General features: G+C 49.3%; 3 protein-coding genes across 10 annotated transcripts in view; 1 reads left to right on the forward strand and 2 right to left on the reverse strand.

The window, feature by feature from the left end:
• IFT172 (intraflagellar transport 172) overlaps positions 1–7748 on the forward strand; it is a gene marked incomplete at its 5' end in the record, with an annotated part of 41694 nt that extends 33946 nt beyond the window's left edge. For both annotated transcript variants that reach the window (XM_079720864.1, XM_079720865.1), the window contains 17 exons: positions 33–97; positions 290–470; positions 714–823; positions 944–1073; positions 3363–3461; positions 3670–3779; positions 3908–3971; positions 4062–4148; positions 4443–4559; positions 5138–5248; positions 5439–5558; positions 6082–6177; positions 6400–6459; positions 6545–6643; positions 6956–7109; positions 7315–7406; positions 7616–7748. In XM_079720864.1, the coding sequence (XP_079576990.1) occupies positions 33–97; positions 290–470; positions 714–823; positions 944–1073; positions 3363–3461; positions 3670–3779; positions 3908–3971; positions 4062–4148; positions 4443–4559; positions 5138–5248; positions 5439–5558; positions 6082–6177; positions 6400–6459; positions 6545–6643; positions 6956–7109; positions 7315–7406; positions 7616–7705 (1785 nt within the window). In that variant the 3' untranslated portion in view covers positions 7706–7748. The remainder of the gene's footprint in view (positions 1–32; positions 98–289; positions 471–713; positions 824–943; positions 1074–3362; positions 3462–3669; positions 3780–3907; positions 3972–4061; positions 4149–4442; positions 4560–5137; positions 5249–5438; positions 5559–6081; positions 6178–6399; positions 6460–6544; positions 6644–6955; positions 7110–7314; positions 7407–7615) is intronic.
• Positions 7749–7829: 81 nt separating this feature from the next.
• KRTCAP3 (keratinocyte associated protein 3) lies at positions 7830–9206 on the reverse strand (the record flags this gene model as incomplete). 4 transcript variants are annotated; one of them, XM_079720934.1, is made up of 6 exons in its annotated part: positions 7830–7923; positions 8046–8159; positions 8261–8395; positions 8519–8725; positions 8892–8951; positions 9027–9206. In XM_079720934.1, the coding sequence occupies 5 exons, from the start codon at positions 9183–9185 to the stop codon at positions 8052–8054; spliced, it is 669 nt and encodes a 222-aa protein (XP_079577060.1). In that variant the 3' UTR covers positions 7830–7923; positions 8046–8051. The 4 variants fall into 4 exon arrangements, with proteins under 4 accessions (XP_079577060.1, XP_079577057.1, XP_079577059.1 ...); XM_079720931.1 differs by having other exon boundaries at positions 8892–9185; XM_079720933.1 differs by lacking the exon at positions 8261–8395 and having other exon boundaries at positions 8046–8143; positions 8892–9185.
• Positions 9207–9592: 386 nt separating this feature from the next.
• NRBP1 (nuclear receptor binding protein 1) lies at positions 9593–18103 on the reverse strand (the record flags this gene model as incomplete). Of its 4 annotated transcripts, none has more annotated exons than XM_079720967.1 (17): positions 9593–10143; positions 10229–10284; positions 10547–10610; positions 10698–10751; positions 10956–11091; positions 11190–11240; positions 11388–11493; positions 11693–11825; positions 14070–14168; positions 14328–14383; positions 14572–14655; positions 16162–16256; positions 16626–16666; positions 16820–16909; positions 17297–17398; positions 17587–17709; positions 17894–18103. In XM_079720967.1, the coding sequence occupies 17 exons, from the start codon at positions 18101–18103 to the stop codon at positions 10039–10041; spliced, it is 1605 nt and encodes a 534-aa protein (XP_079577093.1). In that variant the 3' UTR covers positions 9593–10038. The 4 variants fall into 4 exon arrangements, with proteins under 4 accessions (XP_079577093.1, XP_079577094.1, XP_079577095.1 ...); XM_079720968.1 differs by having other exon boundaries at positions 10971–11091; positions 14328–14386; XM_079720969.1 differs by having other exon boundaries at positions 9593–9823; positions 14328–14386.
• Between the last annotated feature and the right edge of the window lie 7423 nt (positions 18104–25526).

Here is a 25526-nt window from a genome sequence, read left to right on the forward strand (position 1 = left end):
CATCATGTATGGCTGCCTTTCTCTCCGTCTAGGGAAAATTTGAAGAGGCTGAAGCTGAATTCATCAGGGCTGGTAAACCCAAGGAAGCAGTCCTCATGTGAGTTACCCCATAAATTCCTTCATCCTGTCCTCCCAGACTCAGCCCCAGGATCTTTCATTGTCATCTTCACCTGCATCTAAACCTAGTACCAATAAATCTTATACCCCCTCAGTGACATGGTTTTTTGCCTCTCATCGTGGAGGCCTCATTCCTATACTCAGCCTCCTCTCTGTCCTCATCTGGGAGCAGGTTTGTCCATAACCAGGATTGGGAGGCAGCTCAACGTGTGGCCGAGGCCCACGACCCTGACAGCGTCGCTGAGGTGCTCGTGGGGCAGGCCCGGGGGGCCTTGGAGGAGAAGGACTTCCAGAAAGCAGAAGGGCTGCTGCTTCGGGCCCAGAGACCAGGCCTGGCCCTCAATTACTATAAGGTGGGTCAGCAGATTCAGGGCCATGAGGGGAGGGTGAGAGGACATGAGAGCCCACAGAGCACTACACTGAGCCCTGGTACTGAGAATGATACAGGAGGTTAACACTGGGGAGGGGGAAGGAGACAAAGAGGAAGGGGAAGAGAAGTCCCAGGACCTAGGGATCAGTGGGCCATGGCACCTGAGTGGCACTGGAAAGCTTTCATGCCTGCCACTAACCATCCTGATACCTGGAAATCTGAACAGGAGGCTGGACTATGGAGCGATGCCCTGCGGATCTGCAAGGACTACGTGCCTGGCCAGCTGGAGGCACTGCAGGAAGAGTATGAGCGGGAAGCTACCAAGAAGGGGGCCAGGTATGAAGCCAGGGGACCTGAAAATGTTGGCAGGGCTGGGGGTGGGTGGTCAGAAGGTGTGCACAGAATCGGCCACGCTGCCCCTCCCATTCCTGGTCACAAGCACACTCATCTGCACAGGGGCATGGAAGGACTGGTGGAACAAGCTCGACAGTGGGAGCAGGCTGGAGAATACAGCCGTGCAGTCGACTGTTACCTCAAAGTGCGGGACGCAGGAAGCAGCAGCCTGGTGGAGAAGTGCTGGATGAAGGTGAGGCTGTCACACCTGCCTGGCCCTATGCTTCCCGGCCTCCATTCACATCCAGCATTCCTTCTCAGACATTCATCTTTTTCCTCCTGTGTCTTTTTGTTTTCAATCAGGTAGCAGGTATCTACTGAGTGCTTGCTAGATGCTAGATCCAGAACCTATGAAGGCTATAAAAAGGGATATAACACAGAACCCGGAGAGTCAGAAATTGGGGGAAGGTAGACTAACATGTGGCTCAATTAGTTAATATCGCAACTTAGTGAAGACTGAAGTCTGTGATTCAAGTAGAGTTCAGAGAAGGGTGAGATCTCTGTGGACTGGGGTAGGGGAGCCTTCGTGAGGGAGGAGGTAGGCCTGGGGTCAGAGCTGGAAGGGCAAATCCAGACCCTGGAGCTGGGCCAGATGGAGGCCATGAAAAAAGCAGAGGCCCCTCCTCTACCCAGCAGCTCCTGAAAAGAAGCCTCTAGCAGATTAAGCCAAGCTAATATGTTTCATCAATTCTACGATAGATTCTTGGTATCTTTGAGATGGGGATACATGTATATTTTAATGATGTGCCTTAGATGCAGGGAAATATGGTATTGGGAGTTATGAAGGGGTGAGATGGATCAGCCCCTGAATAAAATGTTGGTGTGCTGATGCCCCTGCAGAATTGCCCTTAGGTTTGTGAGGCCTTGTAATTGAATAGCCCCTAGAAGTTGGAGGGGAAGGAAGTAGAAAGGACTTTAAGAGAGTTTAACAGGTTTTAATCAAGTATTAAGCATCTTCTGTATCTTACTCTGGGTCATTGTTTACTCGGGTCTGTTCATGACTATACCTTCTTCAGATTAGTCAGAGGGTGGCTTCCTGGATGGGAGCACTTGAAGGGTTTGGCAGGTAAAGAAAGAGAGGCAAGGGACTTCCCTGGCGGTCCAATGGTTAAGACTCTGCCTTCCAATGCAGGAGGCGTGGGTTCGATCCCTGGTCAGGAAACTAAGATCCCACATGCCATGGGGTGTGGCCAAAAACTTAAAAAAAAAAAAGAGAGGCAAGAATAGGTGGGGGAAGACCAGGAGGATTAGCATAGACTATAGCTAAACTGGACCATGTGGAAATTAAAATCTGGTGAGGATGTCAGCATCACAGTGCAAACAGAGTGAACTCATGGAACACTTGGGTTTTTAGAATTACTGAGTTTTAGGGTTAGAAGAGGTCTCCAAGGTCATCTAGACCAACACTGTCCAGTAGAAATGTAATGTGGGTCACAAAGGTTTAAGTCATACATGTAATTTTAAAATTTCTAGTAGCCCCACATTCAAATAAGTATAAAGAAACAGGTGAAAATAATTATATTCTATTTAACCCAATATATCGAAACTATTATTTCAACATGTAATCAATATAAACATTTATCAAGGTATTCTACATTCCTTTTTTCATACTAAAGTCTTTGAAACATTTAAGGTTACAGCACGTCGCAGTTGGGACTGGCCACATGTGACTAGTGGCTGCTGTTCTGGACAGTACAAACCTAGACTGACCGTCACTCTTTTTTTTTTTTTTAAAGATTCTATACTTCATTTTTTATTTATTTATTTTTGGCTGCACTGAGTCTTCATTGCTGCACGCGAGCTTTCTCTAGTTGCGGCGAGCGGGGGCTACTCTTTGTTGCGGTGTGTGGGCTTCTCACTGCAGTGGCTTCTCTTGTTGCGGAGCATGGGCTCTAGGCATGCAGGCTTCAGTAGTTGTGGCTCACGGGCTCAGTAGCTGTGGCTCGCAGGCTCAGTAGTTGTGGCGCACGGGCTTAGTTGCTCCGCGGCATGTGGGATCTTCCCGGACCAGGGCTCGAACCCGTGTCCCCTGCATTGGCAGGCGGATTCTTAACCACTGCACCACCAGGGAAGCCCTGACCATCACTCTTATGGGTGAAGAAACTGAAGCTCAGAAAAGCCTAAAACAAATAGTTGCAGAATGCCCTGGGCTCAGATTTTAGGGGTTCTTTCTCTATACCATGCTACCAAGATTCTGTTTGTGACAAAGAACTTAAGAAACCAGTTTGTCAAAGGTGACAGGACCAAATGCAGTGATCTCAGACAGCGATGAGTGTCTGAAAGAGGATGAGTTGAGAGGAACAGATAGGTCCTCTATTTAAAGGCTCTGATGGACCATGAGGCAGGATTTGCCCAAGAGGGCGGAAAGTGAGGAAGAGTGCAAGAAAGTTGGCAACTGGAGGGGAAAAAACAGAGCAGGTCGAGGACCCCCCAGCAATATTTGTCTCTCCTACCCATTTCTATCTTCTGTTCAACCACTCAGGCAGCTGAACTCTCCATCAAGTTTCTACCTCCCCAACGCAGTCTGGAAGTAGTTCGGGCTGTGGGACCCCAGCTGATTGGAATTGGAAAGTACAGTGCAGTAAGTAGCGTGCTGGGACTGAATAGAAATAGATTGCACAGAGACGGGTGGAAAGGTGACACCTGCACTCAGGAAGCTGTATGAGGTGGGTCTCCCGGCAGGCATGGCATGCATTTCTGTTTCCCCAGAGTTCACAGAGAGTTCCCAGAGGGGAGACTGGGGAGGGAGGGGAAAGATGATCTCCAGTCTCTGACTTTCCACTGTGCAGGCTGCAGAGCTCTATCTGAACCTGGACCTAGTCAAGGAAGCGATCGATGCTTTCATTGAGGGTGAGGAATGGAACAAGGCCAAGCGTGTGGCTAAGGAGTTAGATCCCCGGTAAGCTCATGACCCCTCCTCACTAGAAATTCTCTTTACTTCCTTTTGTAAAGATTGGGAGAAAGTCCTCATGGGAAGGGTGTGCATCCCAGGACCGTGAAGTGCGAGATCTCTGCACATCTTCACAGGTATGAAGACTATGTGGACCAGCATTATAAAGACTTCCTCAAGAACCAGGGCAAAGTGGACTCGGTGAGATTGGCAGAGTCAGCAGGAGGCAAGCTCAAGAGCTTCTCTGTCTCCTTCTCCTCGTGTAACTCTGTCTTTTCAACTGATCCGTAGCTGGTGGGTGTGGATGTGGTGGCTGCTTTGGACCTATATGTGGAGCAGGGCCAGTGGGACAAGTGCATTGAAACCGCTACCAAGCAGGTACTCCTCTCTTCATCCCACTGCCAGCTCTTCTATGTGTTTTTCTGACTCCCCACCTGTCCCAGAGCTGTCTCTCTTTACTTCCTCCAAAGCCCAAACCCCAGAGATCCCTAATCAGCGTCAGAGAGCTCAGTCTTCACACTCTGACAGTGGGGTCAGAGGCCTAGCTGGGCCTGGCTTGCATATGCCCTTGGCCGCCTAAACAAATCCATGGCCTCAAGTCACCACCCCACCCTCACTGCTTGGTCTTACTGACCCCAACCTCCCCTTGCTTTTCCTGCACCTCTGGAACAGAACTACAAGATTCTGCACAAGTACGTGGCTTTGTATGCGACTCACCTGATCCGAGAGGGTGGCTGTGCCCAGGCACTGGCCCTGTATGTGCAACACGGAGCCCCTGCTAACCCACAGGTATCAGCCGGCTCCTTGGGGTGAACGTTTCCTCAAGGAAATTCTTACCTTCTCAAGAACCACTCACGCCCTCAGGATCTGTCTTCTCAAAGGATTCTTTCATTAGCATCGTCCCCAGAGACCCCACCCAGCCTCTTCAGGAATGTACAGCCTCTCTAGAGGATTTATCCTTGGAAGGAACACCCAACAACCTGCCCGTGCCCTTAGCTAACACGCAGGGAACAGTCTTTCAGAGATGAACCGCACACACCTCTAGGGCCTTCCTAACTTCCTCCAGAGTGAGCACCGCTCTCCTGTCTGAGCATCACAGCTCTCCGGACGCTGTCACCCCGTTAACAGTGTGACTGCACATTCACAGTCCCACATTTGCCCACACCCACAGCGCCAGATGGGAAGAAATCGCTTTTTCTTGCCCTTCCTCCTCTTCTCTTAAAATAACACTTTCTCCAGCAGCGTCCCATAGCTCCTCCGCGCGCGCGCACGTTTACAGCCTGTTTTCCTCTTTGGCCCCACTTCCCCTGACTTTCTCTTCCAGTTGTGCTCTTCTCACTCAGCTCTCCTTCCCCCTCCACCTCCAGAACTTCAACATCTACAGAAGGATCTTCACTGACATGGTGAGCTCCCCCGGGACCAACAGTGCCGAGGCCTATCACAACTGGGCTGACCTTCGGGACGTCCTCTTCAACCTGGTGAGGAAGTCGCCTGGACAGCAGAGCCGAAAGGCCACTCCGCCTGTCCCTGTCCTCGTCTTTTCTTTCACGCACATAAACCTTCACCCTCGGACTCTACCTTCCTCTGTCCAGGTGGCCATCAGTTGACCACTCTGGCCCTGGCACTCCTCTGACCCCTGACCCAGGCTGTGCACTCTCCCTGCTCTAGTGTGAAAACTTGGTGAAGTCCAGCGAGGCAAACTCTCCAGCCCACGAGGAGTTCGAGACCATGCTGCTGATCGCACATTACTATGCCACTCGCTCTGCGGCCCAGGGCATCAAACAGCTGGTGAGACAGAGCGGGGAGGCGCTCTCAGTCTTACAGACACATCTTCAAACGTATGAAGTTGAATGAATTCAAGCTCTGGACGGTCTCAGGCTTGGCCCACTGCTCTCCTAGTTTCTCTTTACCCTTGCTGAGATGGTTTTCTTTGTATTCCTCTGACCTTCTTAGGGCTCTGTGCCCACACAGCTCCAGCCTCATTACGCTCAAACATTCAAATTCCATGATTTCTGCATTGACCTCTTATAATATATACATGCCTTTGGCTTATCCATGATAGTATATTGTATATTTATTTCCTGGAGTTGGACAGTAGAATTCTAGAGGTGGGAGGAAATTTAGAAATAACCTAGGTCCAGTTCTCTTGCGCAGATGAAAAAAAAACTAAGACCCAGAACTGCATGACCCAGAGCAATTTAATATTGATTGTGGGTTTTCTGGTTCTATGGCTGCCTTAGTTATAAGATCATTGGTCTGGCAGCTCAGTCACATAGTGCCAGGACCATAATGCTTTGACTTTAACCCATAGGAAACTGTGGCTGCCAGGCTTTCTGTTTCACTCTTACGTCACACCCAGCTACTACCTGCAGACAAGGCCTTCTATGAAGCAGGCATTGCCGCCAAGGTGAGCAATGGGGCCAAGCAAGGGCGGGGCCCAGGAGAGAAGGAAATCAAAAGTTGGAAAGTAGGAAATCCCCGCTGCTCAGGTAGAGCAGAGCTGAGCATGGGGCTGACGTTATGGAGGAGATCATTTTCCTGTATCTTCCTGGGTTCTCCCCCCTGCATCCTGGAGAAACACAGCCACGCCCAGCTGCTCACTCCCACTTGTACCTTTTCTCTGGTGCAGGCAGTTGGCTGGGAGAACATGGCCTTCATCTTCCTCAACCGCTTTTTGGATCTGACCGATGTGAGTAGGGCAGTTGTGCCCAGAGGTTGGGAGGTTTTGCCTGTCACAAGCTGTGCCTATCTCATGGCTGCCCACTCTGCCGCAGGCAATCGAAGAAGGGACTCTGGATGCCCTTGACCACTCTGACTTTCAGGATACAGACATTCCCTTTGAGGTGCCACTCCCAGCCAAGCAGCACGTCCCGGTAAGGGCACAGGATTGGAGAACAGGAGGCCTCACGAGTGTGAGTGCACTGGAAAGGAGGCCACTTTAGGATGGTCCTCCCAACACTTTGTAATGGCATCAGTCAGCAACGTCTCTGGAAGGGCCTCAGCCCTCACTGTTCGTTCAGTGAAAGTAGAAGCAGAGGAAAAAGCTAAGGCTGTGACTGTGACCGCCAATCCCAGGAGGATCGTTTGTGGGTGAAAGGTGGTGCACAGGATGACGGCTCAGCAAACCCTCTACCCACCACCTTGCACTTGCCCTGCCCTGCGTGAAGCTGCTCTGTCCTTCCCAGGAGGCTCAGAGAGAAGAGGTTCGAGACTGGGTGCTCACAATCTCAATGGACCAGCGGGTGGAGCAGGTTCTACCTCGGGATGAGCGCGGTGCCTACGAGGCTTCCCTGGTGGCGGCCAGCACTGGAGTTCGGGCACTGCCCTGCCTCATTACAGGTACAGAACCCTACAGCACCCCATATTCTGTGGTGGGTGGAAAGGAGGGAAAAACAGCAGGATCAAGAAACTGTTTTACTGTGATTCAGGAAAGGATGCAGAAGACAAGAACAGCCTACTTTCTACCCCTAAATTGCTCTTCATTCTTCCCCCTCAACCCATCGCAAACTCCAGTTCATCTTTTTTTCTCCCCCCACCCCTCCAGGATACCCCATTCTGAGGAACAAAATTGAATTTAAGCGGCCAGGGAAGGCAGCTAACAAGGACAACTGGAATAAGTTCCTTATGGCCATCAAGGTTAGAGAGGAAGGCTTGAGAGATGGGGGTAGGGAGAACAGCGCTGAAGAACCCACCAGCAACCGTGCCGGGTAGGGGAGGTGCTGTCAAGAGGGCAGGTGCAGGCCTGAACCCTGCTCCCCACACTGAGATGGAGCAAGTTTTCTTTGTATCAGGAATGTTTTTCCCAGCGCCGCTGAGTTCCTCTCATGCTCTCTGTTTCCTCACAGACCTCCCACAGCCCTGTGTGCCAAGACGTGCTGAAGTTCATCAGTCAGTGGTGCGGGGGACTGCCCAGCACCAGCTTCTCCTTTCAGTAACTGGCAGAGTTAGTAGGTTCCATCCCTCATTAAAGTCTTGTAAGTAACTGAGACCACTGTATTCTTTGATCAAGTTCACCCCCAACACTAGCCCAGCGCCCCTTTCCCCCAAAAGGAATCATAATGAAGTAGAAGTTCTTTTATTACAACTGTTACTATATAAACATATCCTAGGGGTCAGTGGAAGATCCTTGTGGACTGAGCCTCCGGATCAGCACCTGCTTGATAGAAGGAAGAGCCTGAGTCAGAGGGCAAGCAGCATAGCAAAGGACCCAACCCAGTTCTAAGAGTGGTCCCTGCCACCACCCTTTCCCAGGCCACAATCCTCCTGGCCCATTACCTGTCCCTAAACCCAACTTTTCTGTGATATCCGGATTTCTCGAGTTTGATCCAGTAGCTGCTCATTTTCCTGCCTCCTACATTTAGGAAGTTCAAGCTCTGTCAGTTCCTCCAGCTACAGAAGAGGGTGGGGTTAGTACTCCGGCCCTGTATATAATTCAGCATCTTTTCAACGCATTCTGTGTTGAATGAACCCTTCCTGTGCATCTTCCTTACCTGCTCCTGTAGCCCTTCCTTCCTACAGGGCCCAACCCCACGTAGGGTGAGCGCAGCCACACAGCAGTAACCAGATAGAGCAGCCTCAGCTGCAGACATGAGCAAAGAAGGGATCCAGAGAGCCAAGGCTGTCTCCTAAAAGGTGAGGGAAGGGCGGGAGGCTAGAGGAAGCGGGGCAGGAGCGGCAAGTAGGGGCGATTACAGGGCAGGGCCAAGGCTCCGTGGACCGCAAAAAGGCTGGGAAGAGAAAGGACTCACATAGATTCTTGTGGGGTCAAAGGGGCAGTCAGTGTGTCCAGGCCCCTGGTCCAGTGGTAACAAAGGATCCAGCAGTCCTGGGTGGCAGTCAGCGATAAGACGGCGGCCGCCGTTGGCCACAGTTAATGACACAGCAAGGAGGAGGCCCAGGGAGCAGGCAGCAGACAAGAGAAGGTTCACCAGGGCTAGTGCCAGCAGGGCCCAGTGCTGGCAGGGGCAGAGGTCAGGGTGAGCAGCCTGGGGGTGGCTGCCTCTCCCACTGACACCTCGGTTACTCCATCTGGGGCTCCTCCTCCCACCGGAGATGAAGCTGAGTCAGCCCCCATTTCCCTGACTCCGGGCCTCCTCATTAAAGCTCCAGAAATCCCCTCACCAGTCGTGGGCGAAGAAGGTTCCTGGATGTCAAAAGGGCCAGAAGTCCCACGGAAACGCTCTGGAAGAAACAAAACCTGAGGCCCGCGCCGCTCTCCAGCGCCAACCGCCCGCCCCACGGCCCGGCCCCGCTCACCAGCAGCCCGGAGCCCACGGAGATGACATTGGCGGTGGTGTACTCCGAGGTGACGGCGCCGCGGGGGTTGGCCACGTGCCGCAGGACGGTGCCGTGCAGCACGGCCCCCAGCAGCAGGTTCACGTGGCCCACCAGGATCAGCGCCAGGCCCACGCGCATGAGCCGCCGGGGCCCCCTGGCCGCGTCTGCAAAGCACGGGGGGAGGGGCAGGCCTGAGCGGGAGAGCAGACGGCCGAGGCGGCGGAGGCCCCTCGCTGCCGCCCCCAGTCGGCCACGGGGCATAGGGCGGGTCCAGGGTGGGCGCTCAGGGGAGAAGGCGACCGGAAGGGCCAGAAATTACCGAAAACGCAGAGGCGGCAGCGGCACTTCATCGGTCCCTCAGCGCTGGCCGCGGGGCAGCTCTACCTGCCCTGGCCCCGCCCTCGCTCCCCGGCCAGTTCCGCTCTCCCTGAGCACCTGCAGCCCAACCTCCGCGCCCCCTGGCGGGAGAGGCAGGCGGGCGCGCGCCCCCCCCCCACACACACACAGACACCCACCCACACCCACACACCCACACGACGCGCGTAGCAAAAAGTAGACTTTTATTACAGCAGCAACTGAGGCGAATCGAATGGCCCCCCGGGGCCACCCCTGCAGCACCACCCTTCTCTCCCGCCCCGTCCGCCCCAGCGGGATTGTAGAATTCAGCTCCCAGCGCCCGTGGGCTTCCTTTCCACACAGGCTGGGCGGGAGCCAGCAGATCAGCTACTAGCCTCCGACTAGTAGAAGGCGGCTGCTGAGAAGGCCCAGGCCCACGTCTGTGCAAAACAAGTAAACAAAGTGCAGAGGGATGGAAGAGAAGGGGAGGGGTGGGTAGGGTGATGCTCAGAACCAGGGAGCCCCAAAGCCCTCCTGAATAATAAAGGAGAGAGGGGCTTCACAGGGTAATACTGTCTGGGGGGAAGGGGCAGGAAGGCTGTAGCACATGTCGTGACAGCCACAGCTCAGATCAGGGGCTGGGCCCGAGTGAGCTCTAAGAGGAGACGGTGACAGCGGCTGAGTTCAGGGTGCTGTTCCTGGCAAAATTGAACTTGCTCAGGGTCTCCTCCAGCAGAGAAGTCAGTCGGCTCTGGTCCGCCTAAAGGGGAGGAGCTCAGTGAGCGCGGGCGGGGAGAGCAGGGGCAGCCGGGGCGGCGGGGGCGGCTGGAGGCCAGAAACCTCACCTCGCTAATGAAGCCCAGCTGCACCAGCTCGGCCGCCAACTCGGGGATGTTCTCATCTGACAGAGAAACGGGAGAGGGTGAGTACAGTGCAGCAGTGAGGGGCACAGAGCCCTTGGAACAGCCCCAGTCAGGTGACCCTGGCTGGGAAAGAATGACACAAGCAAAACTGTCAGATCCACCCTCCAATTTTAGGGGCGACGATATTCATTCTATGTAAGTCAATGTGTTACTGCCCTGTCACCTTCCCCACCCCTGAATATGTCCCTCACAGATAAGGCTCATAGACTCTCCATCCTCTGAGGGAAAGGAAAGACTCACTTGGCATCAGGTCACAGCTCAGGTGCCGGTTCAGTTTGTCCTCCAGCTTCAGCAGAAGCGTCAGCTGGAGAGTAGGACAGTCAGAAAATGAGGCTCCCCTTCCCCAGCCTCTGGCCACCCAGCCCCATGCAGCCCTGGCCCTGAGCCTTACATGGTGTTTGACGCCCTCCTCCACCGACTCGATGTTGCACTGCATCAGCACCACCTAGGGAGAGGGGACAGAGAGGGTCACTAGAGTAGGGACCAGTGAGCAAAAAACCCGCAAGAGCTGGAAGCCTTTCCAGCCCACGGGACCTGAACGCCAGGGAGCAGGAACACATTCTTCTCCCTAAAGGACAAAGCCTTATCTGAGATGTCCTCTCTCCCTTCCACCACGACCACAGAGACAGCCACACCCACACAGCCCCACCTTGCGGGTCTCCACCTCAGCCGGTTCAGGTGTTGGAGTCTTGACAGACGGCGGCACCACAGGTGATGTCACCTCCTCCTGCTGTGGCTGCTGGGGCCGAGGCAGCCCAAAGGCCGTCAGGGGGTAGATCCCGTTCCTAAGTGGAGATCAGACAGGTCGGATGGGCTCCGTGGATGCCTTAGGACACCCACCCCTGCCTCCTCAAGGAAGCTTTTTTTCTCATTCTTCTCTCACCTGACATCTTCAAGGAATTTATCCAGTTCCAGAGCTGGTGACTGAGAGTACCTGGAGAAGAAAAGAGAAGGAAGATGGAAGGAAGGAAACGAGTAAAACAGCCGATTCGACCACTCCCAGAGAATGGACAGTTAACAGAAACCTCAGGGTGGGAGTGACCAATCTGTCCCTTTCAGAACCTCTCAGTTAGTTACTCACAGCGTCTGAACTGGTTCTCTTCCTGGTCCTGCAGGGATTTCAGCCAGTACAGCACTGGTATCCATGTTTTTGGTGATCTCCTCCAGAGCATTCTCTGGGATCATGTCTGGAGGGCATGATGGAATGGGAAGTTATGGAAGGATAGTTAAGATTAATATCACAGAAGGCACAAGGGGTCCTGGGGGAGGGTGGGGGAGGAACGGAAAGAATCCCTTTGGAAGTAGAAGAGGAAAGGAAACATGCCAGTGAGAGTTACAAGGCTCCAGACTGGAAAAAAAATTCCTAGGAGGGTCAAGAGGACTCACGCTGGTGTCCCACAATGCAGTGGGCAGCAAGGAGTTTGAGCGAGGGCACCTCAAACAGTGCCGGGTGGAACAGAAGTTCTCTGGCTGTTGGTCTGCGAGCGGGTTCAGACTGCAGGCACTTTTGAATGAACTCCTAGAAAAGGGAACAAGGGAGTGGAGCAGGCATCTGGCAAGCACTCCACTGTGTTCGTCTCTCTCTCTCTCTCACATTATATCTAGCACAAGGCTGTGTGCATACTAGGTGCTCAGCACTGGCTGAGGGAACAAATTGCTAATGTATTTGAAAGGACTTCGAAAACTGTAAGGTATTATATGAAAGGTATCATTCACTGTCTTTCTAGTTTTCATTATTTTTCTGCTTCCCAACCGCAAGCTTTTTTTCTTTACAGTTCAAACGTATGATTTCTTTTTCCTTATTTTCTATCTCTCTGCTTTATTAGCCCACTCACTGCCTACCTTCTCCAACCCTCGCCAAATTTACCTCTCTCTTTCCAAACTCACCCACTGTGGTCAATAATAGTTACCATCTTTTTATTTCCCAAGCCTACCACCACAATTTCCTTTGCTCACTACATCATTTATTAAATTCACTGGACTTCCCCATGCTCCCTCTAACCCCACAGGTCCCAGGACAGTTAACCTGCTCTCCTCCTTTCAATCTGGAAGGCCAACAAGGCCATATACCTAATCTCTTACTTGAACAGCCCACCCTGACACTGAACTAGAAACTTATTCCACACTAGCCTCAAGACTTCCCACTAATCTTCCTTCTTTTCTCTCCTCCCCCTTTTTTTGAATTTTTTATACAGCAGGTTCTTATTAGTTATCCATTTTATACATGTTATCCTCCTCCCTTTTATAAATCTAATGAGTTACAAACTAACCTTGTTTGGACCTTCCTGTCCAGACCCTACTTACTATAGTCTACTTCCTGATTCATAACCCCTATATCCTTTTTATTTATTATTATTATTTTCCATTTTGGTTGTGCCGGGTCTTAGTTGCGGCATGCGAACTCTTAGTTGCGGCATGCATGTGGGATCTAGTTCCCTGACCAGGGATCGAACCCGGGCCCCCTGCATTGGGAGCGCAGAATCTTAACCACTGCGCCACCAGGGAAGTCCCCCCCTATATCCTTTAAATCTTAGCTCATTTATTTCAGGGCACTTTCCCTAACTAAAACTACATAAATATAAAACCCCAAATGACTAATTTGAGTAATTCAAACTGATTGATTTGTTCAAAAATATCAAGATGGGCTTCCCTGGTGGTGCAGTGGTTGAGAGTCCGCCTGCCAGTGCAGGGGACGCGGGTTCGTGCCCCGGTCCAGGAAGATCCCACGTGCCGCGGAGAGGCTGGGCCCGTGAGCCATGGCCGCTGAGGCTGCACGTCTGGAGCCTGTGCTCCGCAACGGGAGAGGCCACAACAGTGAGAGGCCCGCGTACCGCAAAAAAAAAAAAAAAAAAAAAAAAAAAAAATCAAGATGGTTGGGACTTCCCTGGTGGTCCAGTGGCTAAGGCTCTGCGCTCCCAATGCAGGGAGCCCAGGTTTGATCCCTGGTCAGGGAACTAGAGTCCCACAGGCCACAACTAAGAGTGTGCGTGCTGCAACTAAAGATCCCGCATGACGCAACGAAGATCCTGCACGCAGCAACGAAGATTCCCATGTGCCGAAACTAAGACCTGGCACAGCCAAATAAATAAATAAATAATAAATAAATAAATAAATAAAAGGGTGTGTGCCAATGATGGTCATGCCTATATGAAAGAAAAATACATACCAAGATGGTTGTCTGAGAGTGTATACCAATTACCTGAGGTAACCATCAAATTAGTTTGCCTTCACATAGACAAACCTAAGTTAACACACAAACTTTAGTCCCAATATTACCCATCTTAAACCCCTAACCTGAGAGAGAGAGAGAGAGAGAGAGAGAGAGAGAGAGAGAGAGAGAGAGAATGTGTGTGTGTGTGTGTGTCTGTGTGCGTGTGTACCAAAAACACCTAGGGAAATGTTCACTACTTTGAGTGCCCTTTCTGCTTTATGTTTTCTTACTCTTAGAAGAGAGCATAGGGCTCCCCTGGTGGCGCAGTGATTGAGAGTCCGCCTGCCGATGCAGGGGACACGGGTTCGTGCCCCGGTCCGGGAAGATCCCACATGCCGCGGAGCAGCTGGGCCCGTGAGCCATGGCCACTGAGCCTGCTCGTCCAGAGCCTGTGCTCTGCAACGGGAGAGGCCACAACAGTGAGAGGCCCGTGTACCGCAAAAAAAAAAAAAAAAAAAAAAAGAAGAGAGCATATTCCCAGTAGGTAAAAGGAAGAAAAATCTGAAGACATTTCAAAGTCTGTTAAGGAGGAGTGATCCTGAAGATTCTTACCCTCTGTAATGGGTCTTCTAGAAGCTGAATGGCACTGCTGATGGCTTCCTGTGGCACATATGAGGACTCTCCATTGCCCTGAATCTCTAGCACTGCCATCTGCAGTGAGGGGTAATAAAAAGGAAAAATAGAGACCTAAGAACCTCAGCGCTCCCACAATCACTCCCTCAAGACCAGTACCTTACTTGTCAACCCTCCATTTCCCTTCTATCTTCTAACTTGACCCCTTTCCACTACCCACCCTTCTGGTCTCCTCACCTCCAGTGCACACATGCCAAAGGAGTAGATGTCTACTGCCGTTGTCACATTAGTGACTTCTAGGGGAAACACAGAAGCTTTGGTGAATCAGAGGATCCGGGCAGGGCATGGCAGAGGTGTCTTAAAACTTTTTGCATGCCAGTAGAGAAGGACGAAAGTTTCAGTTATGTTACCTCCGACCCTCGGGTTGTAAAGTGGAAAACCTGGGGTATGGGCACAGGGCAGAGAAACTGGGATGCCTCACCTCCATATTCTGGTGCAAAGAAGTGGAGATTCTTCTGCTCTTCCCGACAAGTCTTCACATGATTGTTGATAGTGTCAGGAGCCACTGGGAGTAGGGGAGATACCCACAATCTGACCACCATCAACAAAGCACAGCCTCACTCCAGAGAGAGGCCCCCAAAAGACAAATTCTCTCCTGAAGTCTTCAACCCTCAAGAGACGCAAACCTATCCCTTTCCCATCATGAACGCCAGACTAAACATGAACACCACCTATCTCCCCTTTCTCAGGTCTACTGCTTCTCATCTAAGGTCCCTAACTCGGTAGCAACAAAGGCTCCGCACTAAACTAACAGGTACACGGGGGCTTTGGGCTGGCAAGGAACAACACAGTCTAAGGAAAAACTCACTTGTGACCTGCTTACCTTGCCCAAAGCTCAGGCACACCTAACCCCAGATCACATGAAAACGTTTGGTCTAGTTCTTTCATCCACCCTGCAAACAGTGTAAAAACACAGGCAGCCCTTCCTAATCTGGAACAATTAAGAGACCTCAGAAACTTGGATGAAGATGGATAAGAAGGAGTAACATACAACCAAGTAGACAGCCTCCTTCTTACCCACCTTTACTGACTGAAACTCAAAAACAGCTCAAAACTGAACCAATACCCTCAAATCAGTTTCACTTGTAATCCGCAAAAATTTTCAGACCCCTGCTCTGCTCTCTGATTCCTCGACATTGCCTGCCACAGAGCTGAACGAGGAACCAGGGCCAGGCCCAGTTTGGACTCACTGGGATCATAAACAATGACTACAAGTCACAGAGAGTCTGGGAGCACAGTACGACTTAGGGGAACCAGCCTGATGATGAGGGCGATTAAGAATCCAGGACGTAAGTGGCCAGCCAGGCAGAATCCACAGGAAACAAGCAGGTTATGAAGGCAAGCAGGGGGAGGGCTGGTAGCGCAGAAGCCAAGCAGGCATAATTAGGCAGGGGAACGGTGTTTGCTCCCACGACTGCATGCACTGGGCAGCCGCAGAGGGGAGCAGAGGAAGCACAAACAGCGCCCCAAGTAGGGCAGAGGGAGCTCTCACCATTAGCAAAAATCCTATGAAAGACTGTTGGGTACAGAGCAGCCCGTAAGCGGGAGGGAGGAAAACAGAGAAAAGTTGTGAGCGATGGAGCAGCCAAGCCCCAGACAAATGGACACACAGACAACACACAGACACGGCACACGGAAATGTTAAACACTGCACACGTATACACAGCAAATGAAAGCACTCACAGCAGGCACAGCCTGGAACCTCCGTCGGTGGGGTCTGGGCCCAGGGACTCAAATCATACCTCACACCCAACCCTTGCCCTTTCCCAACCTCCTGTCAAGATCTCTGTATTAACCCCCGTTTCCCTCCAAAAAGGTACAAGATTAGACCCTACGCCTTCGCCACTAATTGGCTGGCCTCTCTCTGTCAGTTACCCCTAGTAAGGTCCGTTCTCTTATCACCAGCCCACACCTCAGAACTGTGCTCCGTCTTCCCCCATTCCTTTCATCTTACCCCCATGGTTCCCAAATTCCCGAGGCTCCCCTGCCCAGAACCTCTCCCTCCCCTCACCGGAGCCAATCTTGATGAGTCCGTTGTGCTGGATGAAGATGGTGTCACAGGTCAGGTTCCCATGGATGATGGGGGGGTCACAGGAGTGCAGGTAGCTGTGGGGGCACTGGGCTGTTAGAGGGGCCACTGGGAAATAAGGGCAGGGGGATCCCAAGGGCTGAGAGGAGCAAGGGCCTGGTCTCCTGCTGGTCACCACAAAGATAATACCCACACTCTGAATCTCCATTATGCCTGATGAGTTAAATAGCTGGATAAGCGCTAGGAGAAAGAGGTGGGAGACAGCATCGTGGTCAAGGCGTTAGGATGAACCCTTTAAAAGACCGATAGGGGCCTAATCTTGAAGTATATGACTCAAAGAAAGTGGGGAGAGGCAGAAAAGAACGGCAGAGTAGTGCCCTGAAATCTGTTTGGAGGAACTAAATCAGGAATAAATATGGGAAAGACACTAACCAGATCCTACTCACCTTAGGGCAGAGAGGATTTGTGTGCACCAACGCTTCCAAGCCTGGAACAGAGTTTGATCCAAGGGTCAGTAGTAATCCCCTCCCTTAACCCTCCAACCAGTTCCCTCCATCCCATCCTGATCAGCTTCATAATTAACATAATCTTTTCTAAACCTCCAAACCAGCCTAAAGCTTTTTCTGCTCTCCCTCCATACTTTTTCATTCATAGTCTTGTGGTTCTTTTTGGTCTTCTTCAGAAATTGCTTAAGACTCCCAGATGACATGTATTCTGTGATAAAAATGACCTGGAGAGGCAAAGCACACAAATAAAGCCTTATAGTAGAAATGATCCCTTATCTAGGTAACACATATACAACATATACATAAAATTTGGAAGCCTGGTGTTTTTCTTAATAAAGTATCTCTCTTTTGTTCTTAGCATCACTTCCTTAGATTTAATAGGGCAAATGAAAACTACCGAGCAATATGAGCTACGGGAAGGAAGAAACAAAAATTCACTGATTTCTGTCCCGACTATAACCAGACAAAAGGCACAGGTGGTGGTCATAGCCTTACTCTCATCTCAACAGCAGCTGATTCCAGCTCTGTTTCAAAACTATCTTTTTCTGAATATAGAATGAACAATAAGTGTAGCTAGTCTCTTTGCAGTAAGCTCAGGAAAAAGTTCTTACCCTGGCCTTGTTCTCTTTAATGTCAGCCCAATACTTGTGAAACTTGACAATGTTGAGATGTTCCAACTGAATCAGATTATCAAACACAGCACGGACCTTTTCCTGGAAGCAGGGGAGACATTGGGATAACAGGCTTCAGAAAGCATTATCATCCTAAAAAGCCATTCCCTATCCCCCCTAGAAATGATCTAACCCCAATGTACTCTTCTCATAGTAGCTTCCCAACCCCAATGCCTCTTTACACCAGCATCCTAACACCCCACAGGCTGCATCCTTTCACCATTACTTACCTCCTGCAGCTTGTAGTTCTTTCGCTCAGAGAACTGCACCTCATTCCACACAACCTCTACACCCTCCTCTGTATCCATGGCCAGGTATGCACTGTCGATACCCGGTACATTCCGCTGATTCACCTGAGAAGAAATCCAAATGAAAGGGAATTAAAGTTACCACACGCACTCTCTATTGTAATACTCCGCACGAGCACCTTCTCCCAGGCTCTGGCCTGTTAGAGTTTGGTCGGCCCCGCTGAGACTCTGCCCCTCCACTGTTTACCTCTTAGTCTCACTCTCAAGAGTAACACTACTGCTACCTCACCTCTTCTCGCCTCTTCTGCCAGCGCCCACAGGGTGACTCTTCCAAGATCTCAGACTCATCTTCACTTTCTTCTTCTTCCTCTGGGGAAGCTGCTGAGGTCGTGGAGGTCACAGGAGGTGACACTGACGTCAGGCCAGGAGCTGAGGATGAGGATTCTACCTTTGGGTCTGAGCCACTGCTGAGTACTGTCTGGGACTCCCCCTCCGACATGCTGGAACAAACACTCAGGCCTGCATTGGTTGGAGCAAGGGTGATGGGAGAAGGCAGAGAGGGTTAGGATCGATTCTATAAAGATTCCATCCTAATAACCTAATCTGGGGTTAAAAAGAAAACAAAACATAGACCTCCCTTGTTTCCTTTAAATCCAAAATCAGAATTAGTCCTGTATGAACCCTAAGCATTAACTACTCTCCTCGTCTAGAGAAGGGGAGCTATCTTGGCTGAAGATGACTCACCCAGGTCAGTGAGCAACTGAAGTATATTTTAAGCTTAAAGAATATGCTGCTACGCTTAATTATGTTAATAAACATATTTTATCACTTAAAAAAAAATGACTCACCCAGGAGTGTCAAGCACAAGATTTATGGTAGTACAACCAGTGTTTAATAAGGTCCAAATGAACAGCAAAACCAGGGGCCTCATTCCTTCTCAGCAAACACTTACCCGATAGCCTTCTCTGTGAATCCTCACCTACCTCTTGCACTGTGCTCAAGTGCTCAAGAACCAAGGTACATGGGCACTATTCGGAACAGATGACTCCAGACCCCCAAATGTTCCACTGAACCAGCTCTAGAGCTAGAGCTGTAGCACTCTCAACCAATTTATTCAGCTGAAACCCTCAGCTGATTTATTCTACTTGAACTAAACTTGGCATTCACTGTCCATCTCTCCTATGCACAGAATAAGCCTGCCAGTCCATGATGAGGCTACCCTTGGGCCAGGTGACTGGCAGTGGCTAGTGACTTCATCCCTGATGACCTCACCCTTCCTGTGATGTGAGTGTGGCAAATGGGTGGGTATTGGTTAGCAACACTTTTTTTTTTCACTCATTCAACAAATGTTTATTAAGCACTTACTGCGGGCCAAGCACTGAGCTAGGTGCTTGAGATACCATAGTGAACAAAATAAATAAGATGCCCCCACTCATAAAGCCGCAAATTTAAGGCAGAGCTAAGACTTTAAGCTTCCAGTTTTCATTTCACTCACATGGCTCAAAGCCTCCATCCTCTGACATAGGTATTCCTTTCAAGTACAAATAACTCAAGACACAGCCATTATAGGAAAAAGCACTATATAGTATAACATTTTATACTAACTAGTGTATAGTATTATACATTGACATGGCTACCTAAAGAAAAAGAATCCTCAAAAGCTAAATGTCACTAACTTCAGAATCACAGGACAATCCCTGAATGTTATCCCATATCTCTAAGAACGAAGGCCGTGAAGGAGTTGGAACCTGATGTGTGCTGGGCTCAAGGGAGTGCTCGCCAGGATGAAAATGATATCCTGTAAAGTACATTTGCTCCTGTAAGTCAGTTCAAAATACAGACGCTTCTGATCAACACCGACCTTCTGAAAAGCCCTCATTTCTTTTTAGAACTCTCAGATGCCCCCTTCTGCCCGTCTCTGCCCCCAACCTACACTGTATTTAACCCAAGCCAGGAGATTTTATTAGATGACATTCCAGTAAATATCAGAGGGCAAACAAAGCACTACAGAGAAAATCTGGCAAGATGTTATTTCGCCTATGTTTTTTTCTCGGTCCTTGCCTAGCATAGATTTCAATCAACCAGTCTTAGTAATCTACCTGAAAAGTAGCTTTAAAAAAATGGTAAGAGGGGCTTCCCTGGTGGCGCAGTGGTTGAGAATCTGCCTGCTAATGCAGAGGACACGGGCAGAGGACACGGGTTCGAGCCCTGGTCTGGGAAGATCCCACATGCCGCGGAGCAACTAGGCCCGTGAGCCATAACTACTGAGCCTGCGCGTCTGGAGCCTGTGCTCGGCAACAAGAGAGGCCGCGATAGTGAGAGGCCCGCGCACCGCGATGAAGAGTGGCCCCCGCTTGCCGCAACTAGAGAAAGCCCTCGCACAGAAACGAAGACCCAACACAGCCATAAATAAATAAATAAAAATGGTAAGAAAGTTCATATGGGTTACTTTATAGAATGCATCCTTAATCTGAACAGCTAAGTAATGTTTCCAGCTACATTATAAGAAATACCAGTGGAATTCTAATACAGGAAGCCTGTAGCCAATGGGCTCTAAAGAAATTTCTGGACCCAGGGCACAATTAATCCACAGCAGGGCACCGCAAGAGATGCCAAACCTTTACCAGTCATAGATGCTCTTCGAATGTGCTTGTCTTCTCTCTCCCCAATCTCTCCCCCGTAGGCAAAATGAAGGCAATGCCCAAGATCCCCCAGCACTCCCCCTGCTGATGGCAACACTGGAGTTTTTGTCTCAGGGTCGGTCGTTCAGAGGTTTAAATGAGATCACATATGGAAAAGGCCACTGACGCCCCTCAAGGGAATCTCCTCGCCACCCCGAGATGCCTAGTGTTCACTTCCGTGCAGTGTAGGTAAATCGTTGCAAAGTTTTTTCCTGCAAAGTTTTTCATTTTTTGGGCTGCAGCTTCTCAGCATTTCAACTCCTCAGCAACAGCTCACAGGCCTCTCGCCCGCCCTCACCCTCAGCGGACCAAAGAAGGCCTGAGACCTGCAGAACAAGCAAGCTCGGGGAGGAATTTCACACTCCAACAGGTCGCCTAGCTCGCTGTCGGCGAGGGACCGTCGGGCCCCGGGGCCGGCCCTGCAGCGAGCCGCAGCCACCTCACCAAAGGCCAGCCCCGCGGCGCAGTCAGGGGCGCAGGCCACGCCCCCGCGCAGTCGGCGCGCCGACCCCGCGAGCAGGCGCGGCCCCGACGCTGCGCTTCCGCAGGCCGCCGGGCCCGCGACCGCCGCCCCCGCCCCCGCCGCCGGCCCCGCCTCTCGTCAGCCCGAGTTCGACACGAACGCCGGGGCCTCGCGCCCCGCGCCCGCAGAATTCAGGGCGCTGCCGCCGCCGCTCGGGAACGGTCGGGGAGGGCCGAGCAGGGACTGTGGGGCCGAGGTGTACTCTCGGCTCCGGCGGGCCGGGCCTTGGCTGCCGAGTGAGCAGGGCCGCCTCCAGACACCCGCCTGCCGGGGTCCCACCGTCCTGGCCGCGGAGGCCGATCCTCTCGTCCTTTAGCCGAAACCTTCCCTCCCTCTCAGTCCCCTCGGCGCTCACCTCCCGACTCCGCTCCCCGCAGCCTGCGCTTCAGCTCCAGCTCGGGTTCCGGGGCCCCGGATCAGAAAGACTCGCTCACAGCTGCGCTCCGCGGCGCAACCGAACTACGGGCCCCGCCTTCGCGGCGTCCGGACCAACAGATGGGCGGTGCCGCAGGGCCGTTGGGTTTCCATTGGACAGGGCGGCCAGGGTGGGCGGTGCCCCGGGCAGACGGTCGCTCGCAGGGGTAGTCTTCACCCCAGTTTCCTCCCCTAGAGCCTGTCCGGCTGAGACCCCTTGGAGCGTTCGGTGTTTTCGGTCTCAGTTGGGGCCTGTCTCTCTGTCCACCCCTCTGTCCGGTCCTGGTGCCCCCGATGATTCTGCTGGGCGAAGGGAAGGCCTTCCCCCTCTTCTTGAAGGCGCCATGACAGTTCTAGTCCGACTCAAAGACAAAAGGAGCGAAAGACGTAGCCTCAATCTGAGAGGAGCGGCCACCCACTTTCAGTATTTGGGGGTGAGACTGCGCAGAACACCAATTCTTCAGAAAACTTTAAAAAAATTACTGGACACGTTAACACTGAAAATGAATAGTTAACCCTTCGTAATTGGATAGTTCTGATGTTAGCCAAAACTTTGCAAGAGGTTTTCACAGATATCTTTTGATCCTCGTAAGAAATTGAAATTTTCATTCAGTAATAGTTGCCAAATGGAAAAATACTGAATCAGAGGCATTAAGCTATTCACCGAAAGTTGGTAAGAACTATATCTAGAATCCGAAACAGTTAAGATTAATCAAAGAAAACTTCCTTGAAAAGATGTTTGGAAAGAATTTAGGTTGACTGCGAGGAGGTGAAAAGAAAAAATGATAGATTGTGGGTGAGCCCATTGATCTTCGAAAACCAAACCCGGAGCCCAAAAGAAGTTAACTCTGCTCCTAGACACGCATTGTGGAGGGAGAAGGATGAATCAATCATCAGTACTTGGAAATGTCATAATCACCAAATCTCACTGTCCTTAAAGGGAATCTCTAATCCTATTTAACTGATAGAAGGCTATCTGGCAAAAGTTCCCTCATTTTCCATCTCTTCACCTTAAAATTTTTTAAATCAAACTTTTATCGTTCCTTGATTCTTTCACCTTTGAAAGAGAGGGCTCAAACACTCTTTTAGAAATCTGGACCTTGTTTTGGATATTTTTAAAAGGCATTTGCCCACCAAATTTAGCATATAATTTCAGGGAGTTGAGGTTAAGAATCTTTGTTCTAATCTCAAGGAAAGGATGCTCCTCCTCCTGTCCAGATTAATCTCTTCACCAGGTAGGTAGACTCCAAAGCAACTGAACACCTGGCGCATGGTAAACATTCATTAAGTATCCGTTGATACTATTATTACAGTTTCCCATTCTCTTCTGTCTGGTTCTTAGTATTATCAACCTTTACCTTTCAACTAGCTCCTTTCAAATCTGCACAGAGGACCCATTGGCATCTTCAAGTTCTCGTTTTGTTTTTAACCTTTCATTCATGTTTTTTTTGGGGGGGGGGGGTTTGGTTGGTTGGTTGGTTGGGGGTTTTTTGTATGTTTTTTTGGCTGCACCGCTTTCCCCCCACCCCACCCGCCTTTCCCCCCTCCCTGGAAGCATGGAGTCTTAACCACGGGATCTCCAGGGAAGTCCCTTTTCATTCATGTTGAAAATGCTCAAGGGGGCTTCCCTGGCAGTCTAGTGGTTAAGACTCTGCCCTTCCAATGCAGGGGGCGTGTATTCGAATCCTGGTGCGGGAAATAAGATCCTACATGCTGCAGCGGTGCAGCCAAAAAATAAATAAAATGCTCAAACACTGCCTACATTTTCACCACATCATTTTTTTTCTGCTTTAAGAATCATGCTTATTGTAACAAATCAAACTATTTCAAAAATAACATAGTATAATGTAACTTTATATAGTAGCTTGTATGTGCTATATTCCACATAATTCCAATTATGTCATAACTGCCTTATGACATTAATTCATTTAATCCTCACAACTATTCTACGAATATTGTGAATTAACAATTGCTATAGAAAGTGAAAATCTCTTACCTTAGTTCACCAGAATAATTAAGACTTTGATATATATTTCTCCATATTTATTTTCTCTATGTATATATTAATCTATGTGTATATAATTTAAAATAAAGGCAAGCGTATACCACATAATCTTTTTCAATTTACTCTTTTCACTTTTTTCCACAGCAGCACATACAGCACTATAATTTTTTAACTACTGTAGAGTATTCCATTATCCAAATGTGCCAATGTTTAATAACTACCAGGGAACTTTGAGGTTATTTCCAACGTTATTTATTATAGATAAAGCTGTAGTGAACATTCTGCTACATACACCTTTGCCTACTTGTGAAAATGATTTTACTCATTCTTAAAAGTGGAATTGCTAAGTCAAAGACTAAGGACATTTTGAGTAGATATTGCCAAGTTTCTCTTCAAAAAGATATCAAATAACCATACCACCATGAGTATGTTAGGGTTCCTGCTTCCCAACATCCTTACCAACATTGCATATTACCAATCTTTTCACCTTTGGTGATATATTAAGGAAAAAAAAAGATATCCTACTGTTTTAATTTACATATATTTAATTAGTAGGGAAGTTAAACATCCTTTTTTTAAAAGACTTTTTTAGAACAGTTTTACACTTACAACAAAACTGAGAGGAAAGTACAGAGATTTCCCACATACCCCTGCCCCCACATTTGCACAGCCTCCCCCATTACCAAATCACCAGAATGGTATAGGTTTTACCAGGGATGAACTTACATTGACCCATCATAATCACACAAGTCCATAGTTTACCTTAAGGTTCTTTGTGTTGTACATTCTATGGGTTTAGACAAATGCATAATGGCATATATCCATCATTATAATATCATACAGAGTGTTTTTACTGCCCTAAAAATCCTCTGTGCTCTGCCTACCCATCCCTGGCAACCACTAATCTTGTTATTGTCTCCATAGTTTTGCCTTTTCCAGAATGTCAGAATCATACAGTATGTAGCCTTTTCAGATTTGCTTCTTTCACTTAGTAATATGCCTTTAAGTTTCCTCCATGTCTTTTTATGGCTTGATAGAGCATTTCTTTTTAGTGCTGAATAATATTCCATTGTCTGGATGTACCACAGTTTATCCATTTACCTATTGAAAGACATCTTGGTTGCTTCCAAGTTCTGGCAATTATGAATAAAGCTCCTATATACATCCATGTGCAGGTTTTTGTGTGGACATAAGTTTTCATCTACCTTGGGTAAATACTAAGGAGTGCAATTTCTGGATCATACATTATGAGTATGTTTAGTTTTATAAGAAACCACTGAACAATCTTCCAAAGTGGTTGTACCATTTTGCACTTCCACCAGCAATGGATGAGTGTTCCTATTGCTCCACATTCTCACCAGCATTTGTCCTTTTTTCTGTTTTGGGCCATTCTACTAGGTTTATAGTGGTATCCCACTGTTTTCGTTTTCATTACCCTGGGACATATGATGTGGAGTATCTTTTCATATGCTTATTTGCCATCTGTATATCTTCTTTGCTAAGGTGTCTGTTAAGGTCTTTGGCCCATTTTTTAGTTGGGTTGTTTTCTTATTGTTGAGTTTCAAGGGTTTTTTAATGTATTTTGGGTAACAGTCCTTTATCATATGTGTGTTTACCAAGTATTTTCCCCCAGTTTGTGCTGTCTTCTTATTCTCTTGACATTGAGCAGAAGTTTTTAATTTTACTGAAGTTCAGCTTATCAATTATTTCTTTTATGGATCATGTCTTTGGTGTTTCATCTAAAAAGGCATCACCATACCCAAGGTCATCTAGATTTTCTCCTATGTTATCTTCTAGTTTTATAGTTCCACATTTCATACTTAGGTCTATGATCCACTGTGAGTTAATTTTTGTGATGTGTATATAGCCTGTGTCTAGATTCTTTTTTTTTTGTATGTGGATGTCCAGTTGCTCCAATACCATTGTTTTCATATGTTTACTGCCCAATTGCATTTCCTCTTCAGTTTCTTGCCTGTACATGTTCTTTGCATATTTTTAACTAGGTTGATCATCTTTTTCTTATTGGCTTGTTAGAGCTCTTTGTATATTAGGAAAATCTCATTGTCTTCCCAATCTCCTACACTGTGAATCCCATCCTATCTCTATCTCTATTGAAACTTTACACTCAGTTTATTTTAAACCTTTATTCCAAAATCCCTTTCTCATTTCCCATTCTCCATGACCTCTTTAGCATTTGGGACCACTGAACAGCACGTTCTTAAAGCTCCTCTGTTACTTTTCCCATCAATCAAACCTGAGGCCCCGGCAGTGAGAGTGCCGAGTCCTAACCACTGGACAG

The sequence above is a fragment of the Hyperoodon ampullatus genome (assembly GCF_949752795.1).
Source record: "Hyperoodon ampullatus genome assembly, chromosome: 15".
NCBI classification, from domain to species: Eukaryota; Metazoa; Chordata; class Mammalia; order Artiodactyla; family Ziphiidae; genus Hyperoodon; species Hyperoodon ampullatus.